The sequence below is a fragment of the Castor canadensis genome, chromosome 8, assembly GCF_047511655.1.
Source record: "Castor canadensis chromosome 8, mCasCan1.hap1v2, whole genome shotgun sequence".
Taxonomy (NCBI): domain Eukaryota; kingdom Metazoa; phylum Chordata; class Mammalia; order Rodentia; family Castoridae; genus Castor; species Castor canadensis.
The window spans coordinates 150,978,128-150,992,702 of NC_133393.1; the positions used below are offsets into that span (position 1 = coordinate 150,978,128).

The 14,575-nt window shown below is 42.5% G+C and overlaps 1 protein-coding gene across 1 annotated transcript in view; it reads left to right on the forward strand.

The window, feature by feature from the left end:
* Ep300 (E1A binding protein p300) overlaps nt 1-10,878 on the forward strand; it is a 75,454-nt gene extending 64,576 nt beyond the window's left edge. Inside the window, exons 24-31 of the mRNA XM_020170609.2 lie at nt 751-901; nt 1,022-1,168; nt 1,611-1,724; nt 2,541-2,706; nt 3,608-3,772; nt 4,834-4,995; nt 7,080-7,361; nt 7,571-10,878. Of these exons, the coding sequence (XP_020026198.2) occupies nt 751-901; nt 1,022-1,168; nt 1,611-1,724; nt 2,541-2,706; nt 3,608-3,772; nt 4,834-4,995; nt 7,080-7,361; nt 7,571-9,772 (3,389 nt within the window). The 3' untranslated portion in view covers nt 9,773-10,878. The remainder of the gene's footprint in view (nt 1-750; nt 902-1,021; nt 1,169-1,610; nt 1,725-2,540; nt 2,707-3,607; nt 3,773-4,833; nt 4,996-7,079; nt 7,362-7,570) is intronic.
* Nucleotides 10,879-14,575: the final 3,697 nt, after the last annotated feature.

Sequence of the window (14,575 nt, forward strand, 5' to 3'; positions counted from 1 at the left end):
TCTTAATCTCACTGTTGTATTTGATTTAGCTTTGTGGGTGCCTTTGCAGTATTTTGCTGACTTTATAGATTGCTTTGGCTCATAACACTGTATTTTGAAGTGCTTAACCATTGTTGTTTTAAAATATTAGAACTAGGCAACGTACATATGAATGATCATTGTATACTCTTCAAAATTTTTTAAAAAGCTGGGGGAAATGACATTGAGAAATTAACTGGGTACCAGCCAGGCACTGGTGGTTCATGCTTGTAATCCTAGCTACTTGGGAAGCTGAAATGAGGAGGCCATCATAAGCAAATGGTTCATGAGACCCCATCTCCAAAATAACTAGAACAAAGTGGACTAGAGGTATGGCTCAAGCAGTAGAGCGCCTTTTTTGCAAGTGTACAACCCTGAGTTCAAACCCCAGTACCACATAAATAGATGATTGATTGATAGGTAGATACCATGCTTGCTCTAACAGCACATAGAATTTAGCTGAAATGATTTAGGGGAACAGTAGCATGATCCATGCACCAAAATGACACATAACATTCACAAAATTTTCCCCTCTTCTTAATTCTTTTAAATACTATCTTGCTAGTATTTTTAAAAATCTAGCTATCCTGTTTGTATTGAAGAAAAGCACAGATGAGTTTTGAGTTTGAACTTCAAGACTTGACAGTAAAGATTTGAACCTTGATAGATCCCACTCCAGGGGAGGTTAAACCCAGGGCCATACCTTGGTAACTTTAACTTTTGCACTTCTAGGGTTGCCATCTACCAGACTTGGCACTTTTTTGGAGAATCGTGTGAATGACTTTCTGAGACGACAAAGTCACCCTGAATCAGGAGAGGTCACTGTTAGGGTTGTTCATGCTTCTGACAAAACTGTGGAAGTCAAACCAGGCATGAAAGCAAGGTATGTAGTAATTTCCCTTTTCTTTTCTTGTCGACCCACAATTGCTCATACCTGGTTACTGCTGGTGATTCTAAGTGACGATATGTATCATTGTGGTCTCCCCTAATATGAAACGTGTAGGTTTGTAGACAGTGGAGAGATGGCAGAGTCTTTTCCATACCGAACCAAAGCCCTCTTTGCCTTTGAGGAGATCGATGGTGTTGACTTGTGCTTCTTTGGCATGCACGTTCAAGAGTACGGCTCTGACTGCCCCCCCCCAAACCAAAGGTAGGGCTGACTCATTTTACTATGGCCAGCTTCTAATTTGGGGAGGAATAATGCGAGTATAAGTTATAAAGGTGAAAAAGCATGGGGTGGGAGGGGACAGGAAAGTGGTGAGTAGTAAGTATATCACATACTAAAAAAAAAAAAAACTTGAGGTCAGCTGGGCTTACATAGGAGACCCTTCCTCTTTAAAAAAAAAAAAAGTGTTTAGGCTTCAAGCTGTAGCTCAAGTTGTAGATAGAGCACCTACCTACCAAGTGTGAAACCCTGAGTTCAAATCCCAGTACTGCAAAAAAAAGAAAAGGCAGCAGCCAGGGGCTCATTAAATCTAGTCATTTACCTAACAGTGCCTTACAAAAGACAGAGTGAGCAAGGAGCTCAGAAGAGAGAGAATGTGTTTTAGCCACATAAAATAATGACATTTCTTCCTTCCTGTTTGATATAGGAGAGTATATATATCTTACCTCGATAGTGTTCATTTCTTCCGTCCTAAGTGCTTGAGGACTGCAGTGTACCATGAAATTCTAATTGGATATTTGGAATATGTCAAGAAATTAGGGTAAGCATATTCATAATGAAATTTTTTAAAAAACAATGTGGTATTGTGATGAAGCATGGCCTTGAAATCTATAAATATGCAACTTTTTGCCTTTTCCTCATCTTGGTCCCTAGAAAACTATAATTCAACTTCGTTGGGGCATCTATAAAGATAATGTTAACCAACAAATTTTTCCCTAGTTCTGTCAATCCTATTTAGTTTTATTTGGTTATGCTGTGGGGTACAAGAATTAAAGGTTGATTTGTTACTCATCAAGGGCAGAATCTTATATCTTTTTATGCCTGGGTATCAAGACCAAAAACAAAATAAGGTCTGGAAGGATTCCTTACCTTTAAAGTACTTTACATATTCCTTGGAGAATACTGACCATCTTACTTTGCAGGCTATTCATTTAACCTCTCTTCTTACAATGGATCCATGTTCCTTTGCATTATAATCTTCTTTTGGTCTTAAAATGCAGATTATGCTTTTTTGGAACCAGAGCTACAACACACTTCGGTGGCCTTCAAAAAGAAGTAGACAGTATGAGATGAGATTCATTACAATGCTGTGGGTTATGCCTAGTTCCAATCAAAAAGAATTTTGATTCATTCAGTCCTTCCTTACACACTTTCATGCTATTTTTTGAGAGGTAGATGATTGGTTTCTGTATTGATTCTACCTTGTTTAAAGTGTAGGTGAAATGGTATATATCTGTAGAGTCAGGTGATCAGAGCCAGCCTAGGCAACATAGTGAGACCCTAGCTCTTAAAAAATGTAGCGTTCTCTCTAGAATGAATGGTCTCTTCTTTTGATGTTCATTCTTTGTGTTGTTAGATACACAACAGGGCATATTTGGGCATGTCCACCAAGTGAGGGGGATGACTATATCTTCCATTGCCATCCTCCTGACCAGAAGATACCCAAGCCCAAGCGCCTGCAGGAATGGTACAAAAAGATGCTTGACAAGGCAGTGTCAGAGCGTATTGTCCATGACTACAAGGTCAGTCAGAGCATGGAAATGTACTAATCTTACTACTGCTTTTGTTCTATCTCTTCCATGTGATTGTTATAATTATGCTAATTTAATATTTTTATTTTGTATATGTAAAATTTTTTAAAGTAAGAAAAACTAGGTGTTAGTTACTGATCAAGAAATCTGTGACCAGGGGCTGGTGGAGTGGCTCAGGTGGTAGCACGCCTGTCTAGCAAATGCAAAGCCCTGGGTTCAATCCCCAGATCACAAAAAAAAAAAAAAAAAAAACCCTCTGTGACCAATTTAAAATGTATTCTTTGTGATTTTCTTTAAGCTTTGACAAGTATTTATTTTAATGTAGCAAGATAAAAGTAGGGAGAAACAGGGAAAAATAAAGTGTGGGGCAGGAGGACATTTCCTGATCCCCACACAGGAAATGGGAGTAAAGACTTGTATTCTTATTCACATATGTTTGAAGTGTCTCATGATATGAACAGCCCAGCAAATTCTTCTGTAACAACTGTTTTCAGTTGTGTAGGTTATTTTGAACATAGTCCTCAGTTAAATCTGCTTAAATGCCAATAATGATTGGAAGGAGGGCCTGCCTTACATCTCCCTGTCACTCTGTGCCAAAGAATGGGAAAGGCTGCAGTGGGAATGCTCATGCTTCCAGCCTCTATGAGGCCTGGGAGGATAATTCACCACTTGGTATATAAAGGCAGATAATTTTCCCTGTCTTCATCTGTACAGGAAAGAAAAAAATAGGAAATGATGACTTTTAGACTCAGCCTTTCGGCATATGGCTGAAGTATGAAGTCTCTACCAGCTTTCAAAAGAGATTTTAAACTAGTTTTGTTTCTTGTGTTGTATAATGAAAGCTCTTGAGAGAGAGAGTAGAAATTCTATTTATTTTTTGATACTTGTACAGGATATTTTAAAACAAGCTACCGAAGATCGATTAACAAGTGCAAAGGAGTTGCCATACTTCGAGGGTGATTTCTGGCCCAATGTTCTAGAAGAGAGCATTAAGGAACTGGAGCAGGAGGAGGAAGAGAGAAAAAGGGAAGAGAACACCAGCAATGAAAGCACAGATGTAAGGGCGTCACTTTCTTTCCAGTGGTCACCTTTATTCTATTTTAATGTATAATCCAGAAGTGAGCTTAAACTTTCAACTTAGTGTGGGTAAGAATGTTGGCTATAAAAGGTTACTGTAGTTTGCTTCAGTGCTTTTCATTTTTAGCATCAGACTCCTTTTCAAAATAGTGTCATGGACTTTGGGTAATAGAAATGAAATCCTTAAAAACTTACAGGAAATTATATCTCTAAAGGGCTAAATTATGATGATATGTAGCCCACTGGGCTCTGGCACTCTTTTCCCACCCTTAGTGCTAGGGATCAAACCCAGTAGTTTGATGCATGCTTGACCAAGTTCTGTGCCACTGAGCAGCATCCCCATCCCCTCTTTTCAAGACAACCCTTTTAAATGTAAGAATTATTCTTAGCTATAGAAGACATAGCCCACATAGAGTTCAGCTTAGTAACCCAGTCAGTGACTTCCCCAGAATATATCTAGAATTACCTCCACTAAATTCTGACTTACTGAAGTCATCCTCAAGTAGTTTATTCAAGAACTTTGGGCCAGGGAGTGTAGCTCACTGATGTGGTACTTGACTGATGTATTCAAGGTCCCTGGGATCATCCTTGTGGTTTGAATTCATTAAAATTCTAAAACATTGGTAGATGAAATCCATATCTGCTGGCTCCCCTCTTCCATGCACCCTTCACTACCCCACAGTGCCACTCACCCCTTGTTTCCTATGCCAAATGGTAGGATACATTCCATCAGCAGGTTCCACAAAAACTGGGGTTCTTCTAGGCAAAAAGTTATGGTTGTCACTGACCTTAATGAAAGGTCAGGTCTTCACTAGGAAATAATTGGGGCAGAAATGTTAGTAAGCATTAGCTTGTGGTAAATAATAGCTTAAAAAAGAAGAAAGTAGGTAAAGAGGGCAGCTAGTGAAATAAAATATAAGCCTAAAAGTATCTCTAGTATCAAAAAAAGGAGGGTCTTTTTTGCCGTTAGTGTGTTATTTCCAAAACCCTCTTAATAAGATCTTAACCATTTCTTGTCTCTGTTTTGTTGTCCTGTTGTAGGTAACAAAGGGAGACAGTAAAAATGCTAAAAAGAAGAATAATAAGAAAACTAGCAAAAACAAGAGCAGCCTGAGTAGGGGCAACAAGAAGAAGCCTGGAATGCCCAATGTGTCTAATGACCTATCTCAGAAACTCTATGCTACCATGGAGAAACATAAAGAGGTAAGAAGTGGTGTTTGTTTATGATATGAGCACCAGACCACTGACAGTTCAGAGAGGGAGAAACATTTGAGGCATCATTAAGAAGAAAAGAGATGGGTTGTTAGATGGGAAATGTTCATTGGTTATTTTTGTTTTGTTTTCCTTTAAATAAAAACCAAATCAAACTCAGCAAGGCCTGGTCTGATGCAGTGGCCAGGCAGTGTGACAGACAGGTTGGGATTGAGGGTCTGGATTCCAACTGTCATACTCCTCACTAGCTGTGGGCCCTGAGGTCAAAGAGGTTCGCTCCCACTGGAGGTCACTAAAACCCACCTCCCTTGGGAGCTGAGGCTCAGGGATATCATGGTTGTTAATTTTGTTGATCTTTGGGGTTTTTTTGTTTTTTGTTTTTTGTAATACTCAGGGCCTAAACCTTGAGTCACTTCACCAGCCCTTGTTTTTGTGATGGTTTTTTTTTTCAAGATAGTATCTCAAGAACTATTTACCCAGGCTGGCTTCAAACCATGATCCTCCTGATTGATCTCTGCCTTCTGAGTAGCTAGGATTATAGTTTTCTTCATTTGTGTGTGACTGTGTTATAAATCCAGGTGGTGTTGGGTTGTGTCTCATGTAAAAGTACCTAAGAATGCTTTATTTTTGGTGTTTTGTTTTATAAAGCCCCTTAGACCTCCATTGGCCATTACAGTTTGTAATGGTAGTTTGTAAAAAAGAAATGAATGCAAATGCTGTTAGCCTTTGGAAAAGTAATTTAGAGGAAGTAGAGAAAATTGAATAAAAATTCAGCTTTCACATTATGCAATGACTCATAACCATTTTCAAAACTGAATTATTTTGTTACTTTATAATTGGTAAGATAAAAATCAGGATAATTGAATAATAATTTACATCAGTGTTTTGTTTTGAGTATCACACTTGAACTGTGATCTTGGGCATATCATAAGCAGGTTCTTACAGGAAGTAGCAGTTATGTGGAGAATGAACTGAAAGCTTTATTTTAGTTACAAAATTACAACTAATTTTAACCAAGAGAGATACAACTGTGGAGGATCCTCTTCCTGGATCCTCTGCACAAACACTAATGCTATTCAGAACATCTTTTCTTAGATGGCTGTACTCTGCCTCAGTGGCCCGCCCACAATCCCTCCCCCAACACACCCACACCTCTTGTTAAGGCAAAGACCTAGCAAACTGATAGGGTCAGTATAATACTGCTATCTAAAATACTAGAGGCCTAGTACCATTGCCTCAGAATTGCTGGGGAAATGGAGTTCTGGTGGGTGCCTCACTAATTAGATAGTACTTATCATTAACACTTTTTTTCCTATGGTACTAGGGCTTGAACATGGCACCTACACCTTTAGCCACTCCACCAGCCCAATTTTTTGCGATGGGTTTTTCAAGATAGGGTCTTGCAAACTATTTGTCCAGGCTAGCTTTGAACCTTGATCCTCCTGATCTCTGCCTACTGAGGGACTAGGATTACAGGCGTGAGCCACCGGCCCAGCAAAACCATGATTAGCATCTTAAATAGACTGCCAAGACAATGTCCACTGTACTTACGCTAGACTAAAACTACACCATTCCTTTTCTTTCTTCTTGAAGTTTGAACACAGGATTTCATACTTGCTAGGCAGGCACTGTAACACTTGAGCAATACTCCTATCCCTTTTTTGTATTAATTACTTTTCGGGTGGGATCTCACATTTTTGCCTAGGGCCATCAGGCTGCAACCCTCCTACCTATGCCTCCCGAGTGGAATTACAGGCAATTACCACCACACCCAGCTTGTTAGTTAAGATGGAGTCACTGTCTGGTTTAGAACCTCAATCCTCCCAATCTCTAACTTCTGGGTGTCTGGGATTACAGGCTTGCACCACCATGCCTAGCCAAGAATATTTTTTCTTTTGTCAATATTAGTGGTTTTAGGTCCTTTATAGCCAGTCTCAAAGAGAGCAGACGTAGGGGAGGAATTGGTAGAGTTGTAAACTCTGTCTTTACTTGTCTTGCTGGGGTGCAGCCCAACTCCTTTCTGCTGCAGGTGGCATTCTAGTTCAAAAGTCAGAATGAGCTTGTCTGTTTGGCAGGTGTTCTTTGTGATCCGCCTCATTGCTGGCCCTGCTGCCAACTCCCTGCCTCCCATCGTTGATCCTGACCCTCTCATCCCCTGCGATCTGATGGATGGTCGGGATGCATTCCTCACTCTTGCAAGGGACAAGCACCTGGAATTCTCTTCATTGCGAAGAGCCCAGTGGTCTACCATGTGCATGCTAGTGGAGCTGCACACTCAGAGCCAGGACCGCTTTGTCTACACCTGCAATGAGTGCAAGCACCATGTGGAGACACGCTGGCACTGCACTGTCTGTGAGGTACGTACCAGGTCACAGAAGGAAAGGGAGGGGTCTGCTAGACCCCATTATTTGAGGAGTGATGCAAATACATGTTAAATAGGCCTGGCAGAGCTAAGAGGCTAGTTGCGTTCTATTAAAAGAAGCTTTTCTAGCCCAAGCAAAGTGTCTAAAATGACTTTGACTTAAATCTGGAAAGTTGACCTGCACTTCCTATGTTTTTCCCCCAGGATTATGACTTGTGTATCACCTGCTATAACACTAAAAACCATGACCACAAAATGGAGAAGCTGGGTCTTGGCTTAGATGATGAGAGCAACAACCAGCAGGCTGCAGCCACCCAGAGCCCAGGAGACTCTCGCCGACTGAGCATCCAGCGCTGCATCCAGTCTCTGGTGCATGCCTGTCAGTGCCGTAACGCCAACTGCTCCCTGCCCTCCTGCCAGAAGATGAAGCGGGTTGTGCAGCATACCAAGGGCTGCAAACGGAAAACCAATGGTGGGTGCCCCATCTGCAAGCAGCTCATTGCCCTCTGCTGCTACCATGCCAAGCACTGCCAGGAGAACAAGTGCCCTGTGCCATTCTGCCTCAACATCAAGCAGAAGCTCCGGCAACAGCAGCTGCAGCACCGGCTCCAGCAGGCTCAGATGCTGCGCAGGAGGATGGCCAGTATGCAGCGGACTGGTGTGGCGGGGCAGCAGCAGGGCCTGCCCTCACCAACTCCTGCCACTCCAACCACGCCAACTGGACAACAGCCAGCCACCCCGCAGACACCCCAGCCCCAGCCCAGCTCTCAGCCTCAGCCTACCCCTCCCAACAGCATGCCACCCTACTTGCCCAGGACTCAAGCTGCTGGTCCTGTGTCCCAGGGCAAGGCAGCAGGCCAGGTGACCCCTCCAACCCCTCCTCAGACTGCTCAGCCACCCCTTCCAGGACCCCCACCTGCAGCAGTAGAAATGGCAATGCAAATTCAGAGGGCAGCTGAGACGCAGCGCCAGATGGCCCATGTGCAAATTTTTCAAAGGCCAATCCAGCACCAGATGCCCCAAATGGCTCCCATGGCCTCCATGAGCATGAACCCACCTCCCATGGCCAGAGGTCCCAGTGGGCATCTAGAGCCAGGGATGGGACCCACAGGAATGCAGCAGCAGCCACCATGGGCTCAGGGAGGATTGCCTCAGCCCCAGCAGCTACAGTCTGGCATGCCAAGGCCAGCCATGATGTCAGTGGCTCAACATGGTCAGCCCTTAAACATGGCTCCACAGCCAGGACTGGGCCAAGTAGGTGTGAGCCCACTTAAACCAGGCACTGTGTCTCAACAAGCCTTACAAAACCTCCTGCGGACTCTCAGGTCTCCCAGCTCTCCCCTACAGCAGCAACAGGTGCTTAGTATCCTTCACGCCAACCCCCAGCTGTTGGCTGCATTCATCAAGCAGCGGGCTGCCAAGTATGCCAACTCTAATCCACAACCTCTCCCTGGGCAGCCTGGTATGCCCCAGGGTCAGCCAGGGCTGCAGCCACCTACCATGCCAGGTCAACAGGGCGTCCACTCCAATCCAGCCTTGCAGAACATGAATCCCATGCAAGCAGGCGTCCAGAGGGCTGGCCTGCCCCAGCAGCAGCCACAGCAGCAACTCCAGCCACCCATGGGAGCTATGAGCCCCCAAGCGCAGCAAATGAACGTGAATCACAACACAATGCAGACGCAGTTCCGAGATATCTTGAGACGCCAGCACATGATGCAGCAGCAGGGAGCAGGGCCAGGAATCAGCGCTGGAATGGCCAATCATAACCAGTTTCAGCAACCCCAAGGTGTTGGCTATCCCCCACAGCAGCAGCAGCAGCAGCAGCAGCGGATGCAGCACCACATGCAGCAGATGCAGCAAGGAAACATGGGACAGATGGGCCAGCTCCCCCAGGCCTTGGGAGCAGAGGCAGGAGCCAGTCTGCAGGCTTATCAACAACGACTCCTTCAGCAACAGATGGGGTCCCCTGCTCAGCCTAACCCTATGAGCCCCCAACAGCATATGCTCCCGAATCAGGCCCAATCCCCACACCTACAAGGCCAGCAGATAACTAATTCCCTCTCCAATCAAGTGCGCTCTCCCCAGCCTGTCCCTTCTCCTCGGCCGCAGTCCCAGCCCCAGCCCCCCCACTCCAGCCCATCTCCAAGGATGCAGCCGCAGCCTTCTCCACACCATGTTTCCCCACAGACCAGTTCCCCACATCCTGGACTGGTAGCTGCCCAGGCCACCAACCCCATGGAACAAGGGCATTTTGCCAGTCCGGACCAGAATTCAATGCTTTCTCAGCTCGCTAGCAATCCAGGCATGGCAAACCTCCATGGTGCAAGCGCCACGGACCTGGGACTCAGCACTGATAACGCGGACTTGAATTCAAACCTCTCACAAAGTACACTAGACATACACTAGAGACACCTTGTAGTATTTTGGGAGCAAAAAAATTATTTTCTCAAGACTTTTTGTACTGAAAACATTTTTTTGAATCTTTCTTAGCCTAAAAGACAATTTTCCTTGGAACACACAAGAACTGTGCAGTAGCCGTTTGTGGTTTAAAGCAAACATGCAAGATGAACCTGAGGGATAATAGAATACAAAGAATATATTTTTGTTATGGTTGGTTACCCCCAGCCTTTTTTTTCCCGTGTGTGTGGTTCAAGTGTGCACTGGGAGGAGGCTGAGGTCTGAAGCCACCGTATGCTCCTGCCTTGCACCTCCAATAGGTTTTATTATTTTTTTTAAATTAATGAAAATATGTAATATTAATAGTTATTATTTACTGGTGCAGATGGTTGACATTTTTCCCTATTTTCCTCACTTTATGGAAGAGTTAAAAAAGAACATTTCTAAAACCAGAGGACAAAAGGGGTTAATGTTACTTTAAAATTACATTATATATATATATATATATATATATATATAAATATATATAAATATATATTAAAATACCAGGTTTTTTTCTCTGGGTGCAAAGATGTTCATTCTTTTAAAAATGTTTAAAAATTTTTTCCTCCTTTCTTCTTAAGTCAACTTTTGTGCTCCAGAAAATTTTCTATTCCGTAAGTCTGAGCGTAAAACTTCAAGTATTAAAATAATTTGTACATGTAAAGAGAAAAATGACTTTTTCAAAATATACAGGGGCAGCTGCCAAATTGATGTATTATATATTGTGGTTTCTGTTTTTCTTGGAAAGATTTTTTTTTCTTTATTTTTTAACATCTAACACAGGAAAAAAATTAAAAGAGGGTAAGAAACGATTCCGGTGGGATGATTTTAACATGGAAAATGTCCCTGGGGTTTCTTCTTTGCTTGCTTTCTTCCTCTTTTTACCCTGCCTCCCCGCCCCCCCCCAACACACACACTTTCTGTAAAACTTGAAAATAGAAAGCAAAAACCCTCAACTGTTGTAAATCATGCAATTAAAGTTGATTACTTATAAATATGAACTTTGGATCACTGTATAGACTGTTAAATTTGATTTCTTATTACCTATTGTTAAATAAACTGTGTGAGACAGACACACTGGCTTTGTTTTACTTCTTGAGGGCACATCTTTGTCTTAGAAAACACCAATTTGTTGCCTGACATGCACAAGGTGCTGGATTCAATGCCTAGTACCAACCAAAATGAAAAATACCTGCTTTGGATTCAGAAAAAAAAAAAAAGAAAAAGGAAAGCATTAGCTTACAGCTTCAACTATTACATGTAATAAATTCCCAAATAGAAATTTGGTGCATTTTTCCAAAGTTCAGGGAAAAACAAAGTACAGTGTTGCGGGTACTAGTCAAATGTCAAAGCGATTATTAACCATTTAACATCTTGATAATAGGACCTACCCAGCCTCATCTTAAAGGGAGGACCCTTGAGGGGTTTGCCTAGCTCCTTGAAAACTCAGCACTGGAAACAAGGAAGACACATTCCTTTCTTATTCACTGTTAATTGTCCAACAAGAACTCAGAGGAATCAGAAAAATGTGTGGAAATTGCATAGCTCAGAGATTACAGTGTGAGTTCAGTAATGCGCAAGTTAACAACCTCCAATTGAATGTTATATTGGCGTTGAACAAGTTTTTAAATAGTTGTGACTATTATTGAGCTGTGTTGGCATCAATTGTCATAAGACTTTTTCACCAACCATATATGATACATGACATAGATATCTTAATTAAAACTACCCCAAGCCGGCCTTGAACTTGAGATCCTTCACTGCCTCCCGAGTGCTGGAATCACAGGTCTGTTCCAGCTACAACTTTTTTTATGCAATTTCAGCGTCTCAAAACAGGAAAGCACTATCTTCATGTAAGGTGAACTTACACACTGGAGAAAGTACATCAACCTTTTATCTACCTCAGGTCACATCCTCCTCCACCCCTCCACCCTCCAGACATGCAAGGAGCTCCTAACTCGGCCTGGCCTGGCCTGGCCAGATAAAGCCCACAAACAATTCAGTCTTGCCTTCAAGTCATCCATCTTTGCCCTCAAGTTAGCCAGGTAGGTCTAGGAAAGAGAAGTGCTTATGTAAGATAAAGAACAAAGTGCTAAATGACAAGGAATGCAAGATGGGTTGGGAGAAAGCTAGCTGGATATTGGGGAAGCTTCTGGAAAGGACAGTATGGAAGCTGGATCTTGGAGAGCAGATGACTGGGGAAAGGTGGAGAGAAGTGAGGAGGAACTCAGGCCCAGGGAAGCAACAAAGTAGATCCTCCTGGGCAGCAGCTCCAGGTCCACATGGCAGACACCAATTTGTAAAAAGTGGGGAATGCCTGTTACAGAGACTGCCACAGGGGCCTCTGAAACTAGGGGCCCAGGATTGACCTGAACCCCCAAAAGGAAAGTCTGTATAATTCTTTACCACTTCTGTGCAATAAATTCTCGGCTTTCATAGCTCTGCCTCTGGCAAAAGACAGCTCGAATGGTCAGACCAGCATATTCTTGCAATGCAGTAAGAAGGAAGTAGGGCAGAAATCATTTAAGTGGGATGAAAGAAAAAAGGCCAAACGTGGTGACCAGGGAGGAGGGGTAATTTACAGTAATCCAGACTCAAGAATGAAAACTGGTTTCAGTGATTCATTTTTTTGCCTTCGGTGCTTTTTTTTCTTTCTTTCTTATTTGGTGGTACTGGGTATTGAACCCAGGGCCTCACACATACTAGGCAAGTGCTCCACTACTTGTGCTACATCCCCAGCCCTGATTCTATTTCAAAATGATCACAATGGAAACTTGGGAAAAATGAGAGGAGTACAAATTTTCAACTGGGTTGTTGGTAACACATGCACCTATGAGAGAGACTCAATGAGAGCTGGCAGTATTCCAGGAGCACTCACATACTTCATTTATAGACTCCTCAAGAGCCCTACTTGATAAATGACAAGTGAAAAACAAGGTACAATAACTTGCTCAGGACCACACAGCCAGCAAAAGGCTTAACAGGAAGCCAAAAATCTTATTGGCATCTACAGCTCCTTCTCTGTGTGTATCCTTCTTTACTGTAGAGAAACTCTAATGATGGCTGCAAATCAACACCAATGACATCATCAGATTCAAAATACAGACAGAAAATGGTAAGGGGGTGAAGTGAAGGACAACTAAAGAACCATAAAGAAGGCTGGGTCTGGTAGTGTATGCATATAATCCCAGTCCTTGGAGACACAGGCAGGAGGATTACGACTTCAAGACCAGCCTGGGCTACACATGGACACCCTATCTCAAAAAACAAAATGAAAGACTATATGGTACAGGCATAAGGACAGTCATTTAGATCAATGGAACAGAACTGACAATACAGAGATAAACCCATATATTTATGGTCAATTGATTTTTGATAAAGTCAGGACAATTCAATGGAGAAAGAATAATCTTCAACCAACTGTACTAGGAAAACTACAAAGAATCTATAGGCAAAAGAATGAAGTTGGAGCTCTACCAAATAAATTAGCTCAAAATGGATCATGGATCTAAACATGAGAGCTAAAATACAAAAATCACAGAAAAAACTAGAGGTATAAATCCTCATGACCTTGGACTAAGCAATGGTTTCTCAGCTACAACACCTAAAGCACAGCAGCCAAATAAACCGAACAAGTTGGATTTCATCAAAATTGAAAAGTGTATTGAAGGGTGATCAAAAAAGTAAAAAGGTTACTAGACCAGTGGCTCACGTCTGTAATCCTATACTCAGGAGGCAGAGATCAGAAGGACTAAACAGGTTCAAAGCCAATCTGGGAAAATAGTTTGTAAATCCTATTTCAAAAATACCCAACACAAAAATGGCTGGTAGAGTGGCTCAAGTGGTAGAGCACCTGCCTAGCAAACATGAGGCCCTGAGTTCAAACCCTAATTCCACCAAAATAAAAATTAAAAAGACACCACTTCACACCTACTAAGATGGCTATAATCAAAAAGATGTAAGTAACAAGTGGTGGTTAAGATGTAGAGAAACAAACCCACCCACTCTGCTGATGGTTAATAAAATGGAAAGCAGTGTAGCAGTTCCTCTAAAAAGTCAGAAACAGAGTTACCTATGACCAGCAATTCTACTCTTCAGTACATGCCTGAGAGAACTAAAAATATATTCACATGAGAACTGTATGCAAATGTTCACCTTAACATTCCTAACAGTCAAAAGGATATTCATAAAATGGAAATGATTCAACCAATGATTGAAGCTCTGATGTGTGTGCTGTGGATGTGTGTGTGTGGTACTGGGGTTTGAACTCAGGGCCTTACCTTGAGCCACCCCACCAGCCCTTTTGTCGTGATGAATCTGTTCAAGATAGGGTCTCACGAAACTATTTGTGTGGGGTTGGCTTCAAACCGTGATCGTCCTGATGTCTGCTTCCTGAGTAGCTGGGATTACAGACGTGAGCCACCGGCACCCAGCAAAGCTCTGATTTATACTGTAACATGGATGAATGTTAAACTAAATGCCAGACACAGATGGCCACATATTATATCATCTTATTTATATGAAGTGACTAGATTGGCAAATCCACAAAAACAGAAAGTAGATGACTGGCTGCCAGGGGCTAGATGAAGGGACAAGGATTACTGGGACTGGGCATGGAGTATCTTTCTGGGAGGCTGAAAAGGTTCTAAAATTAGTGGTGATAGTTTGCCCAACTCTGAATATAGTAAAAACTACTAAATTGTATTCTTTAAAAGGATTTTTTTTTTGCATTCTCAAGTGGTAAAAGGGTGAATTTTATGGTATGTGAAT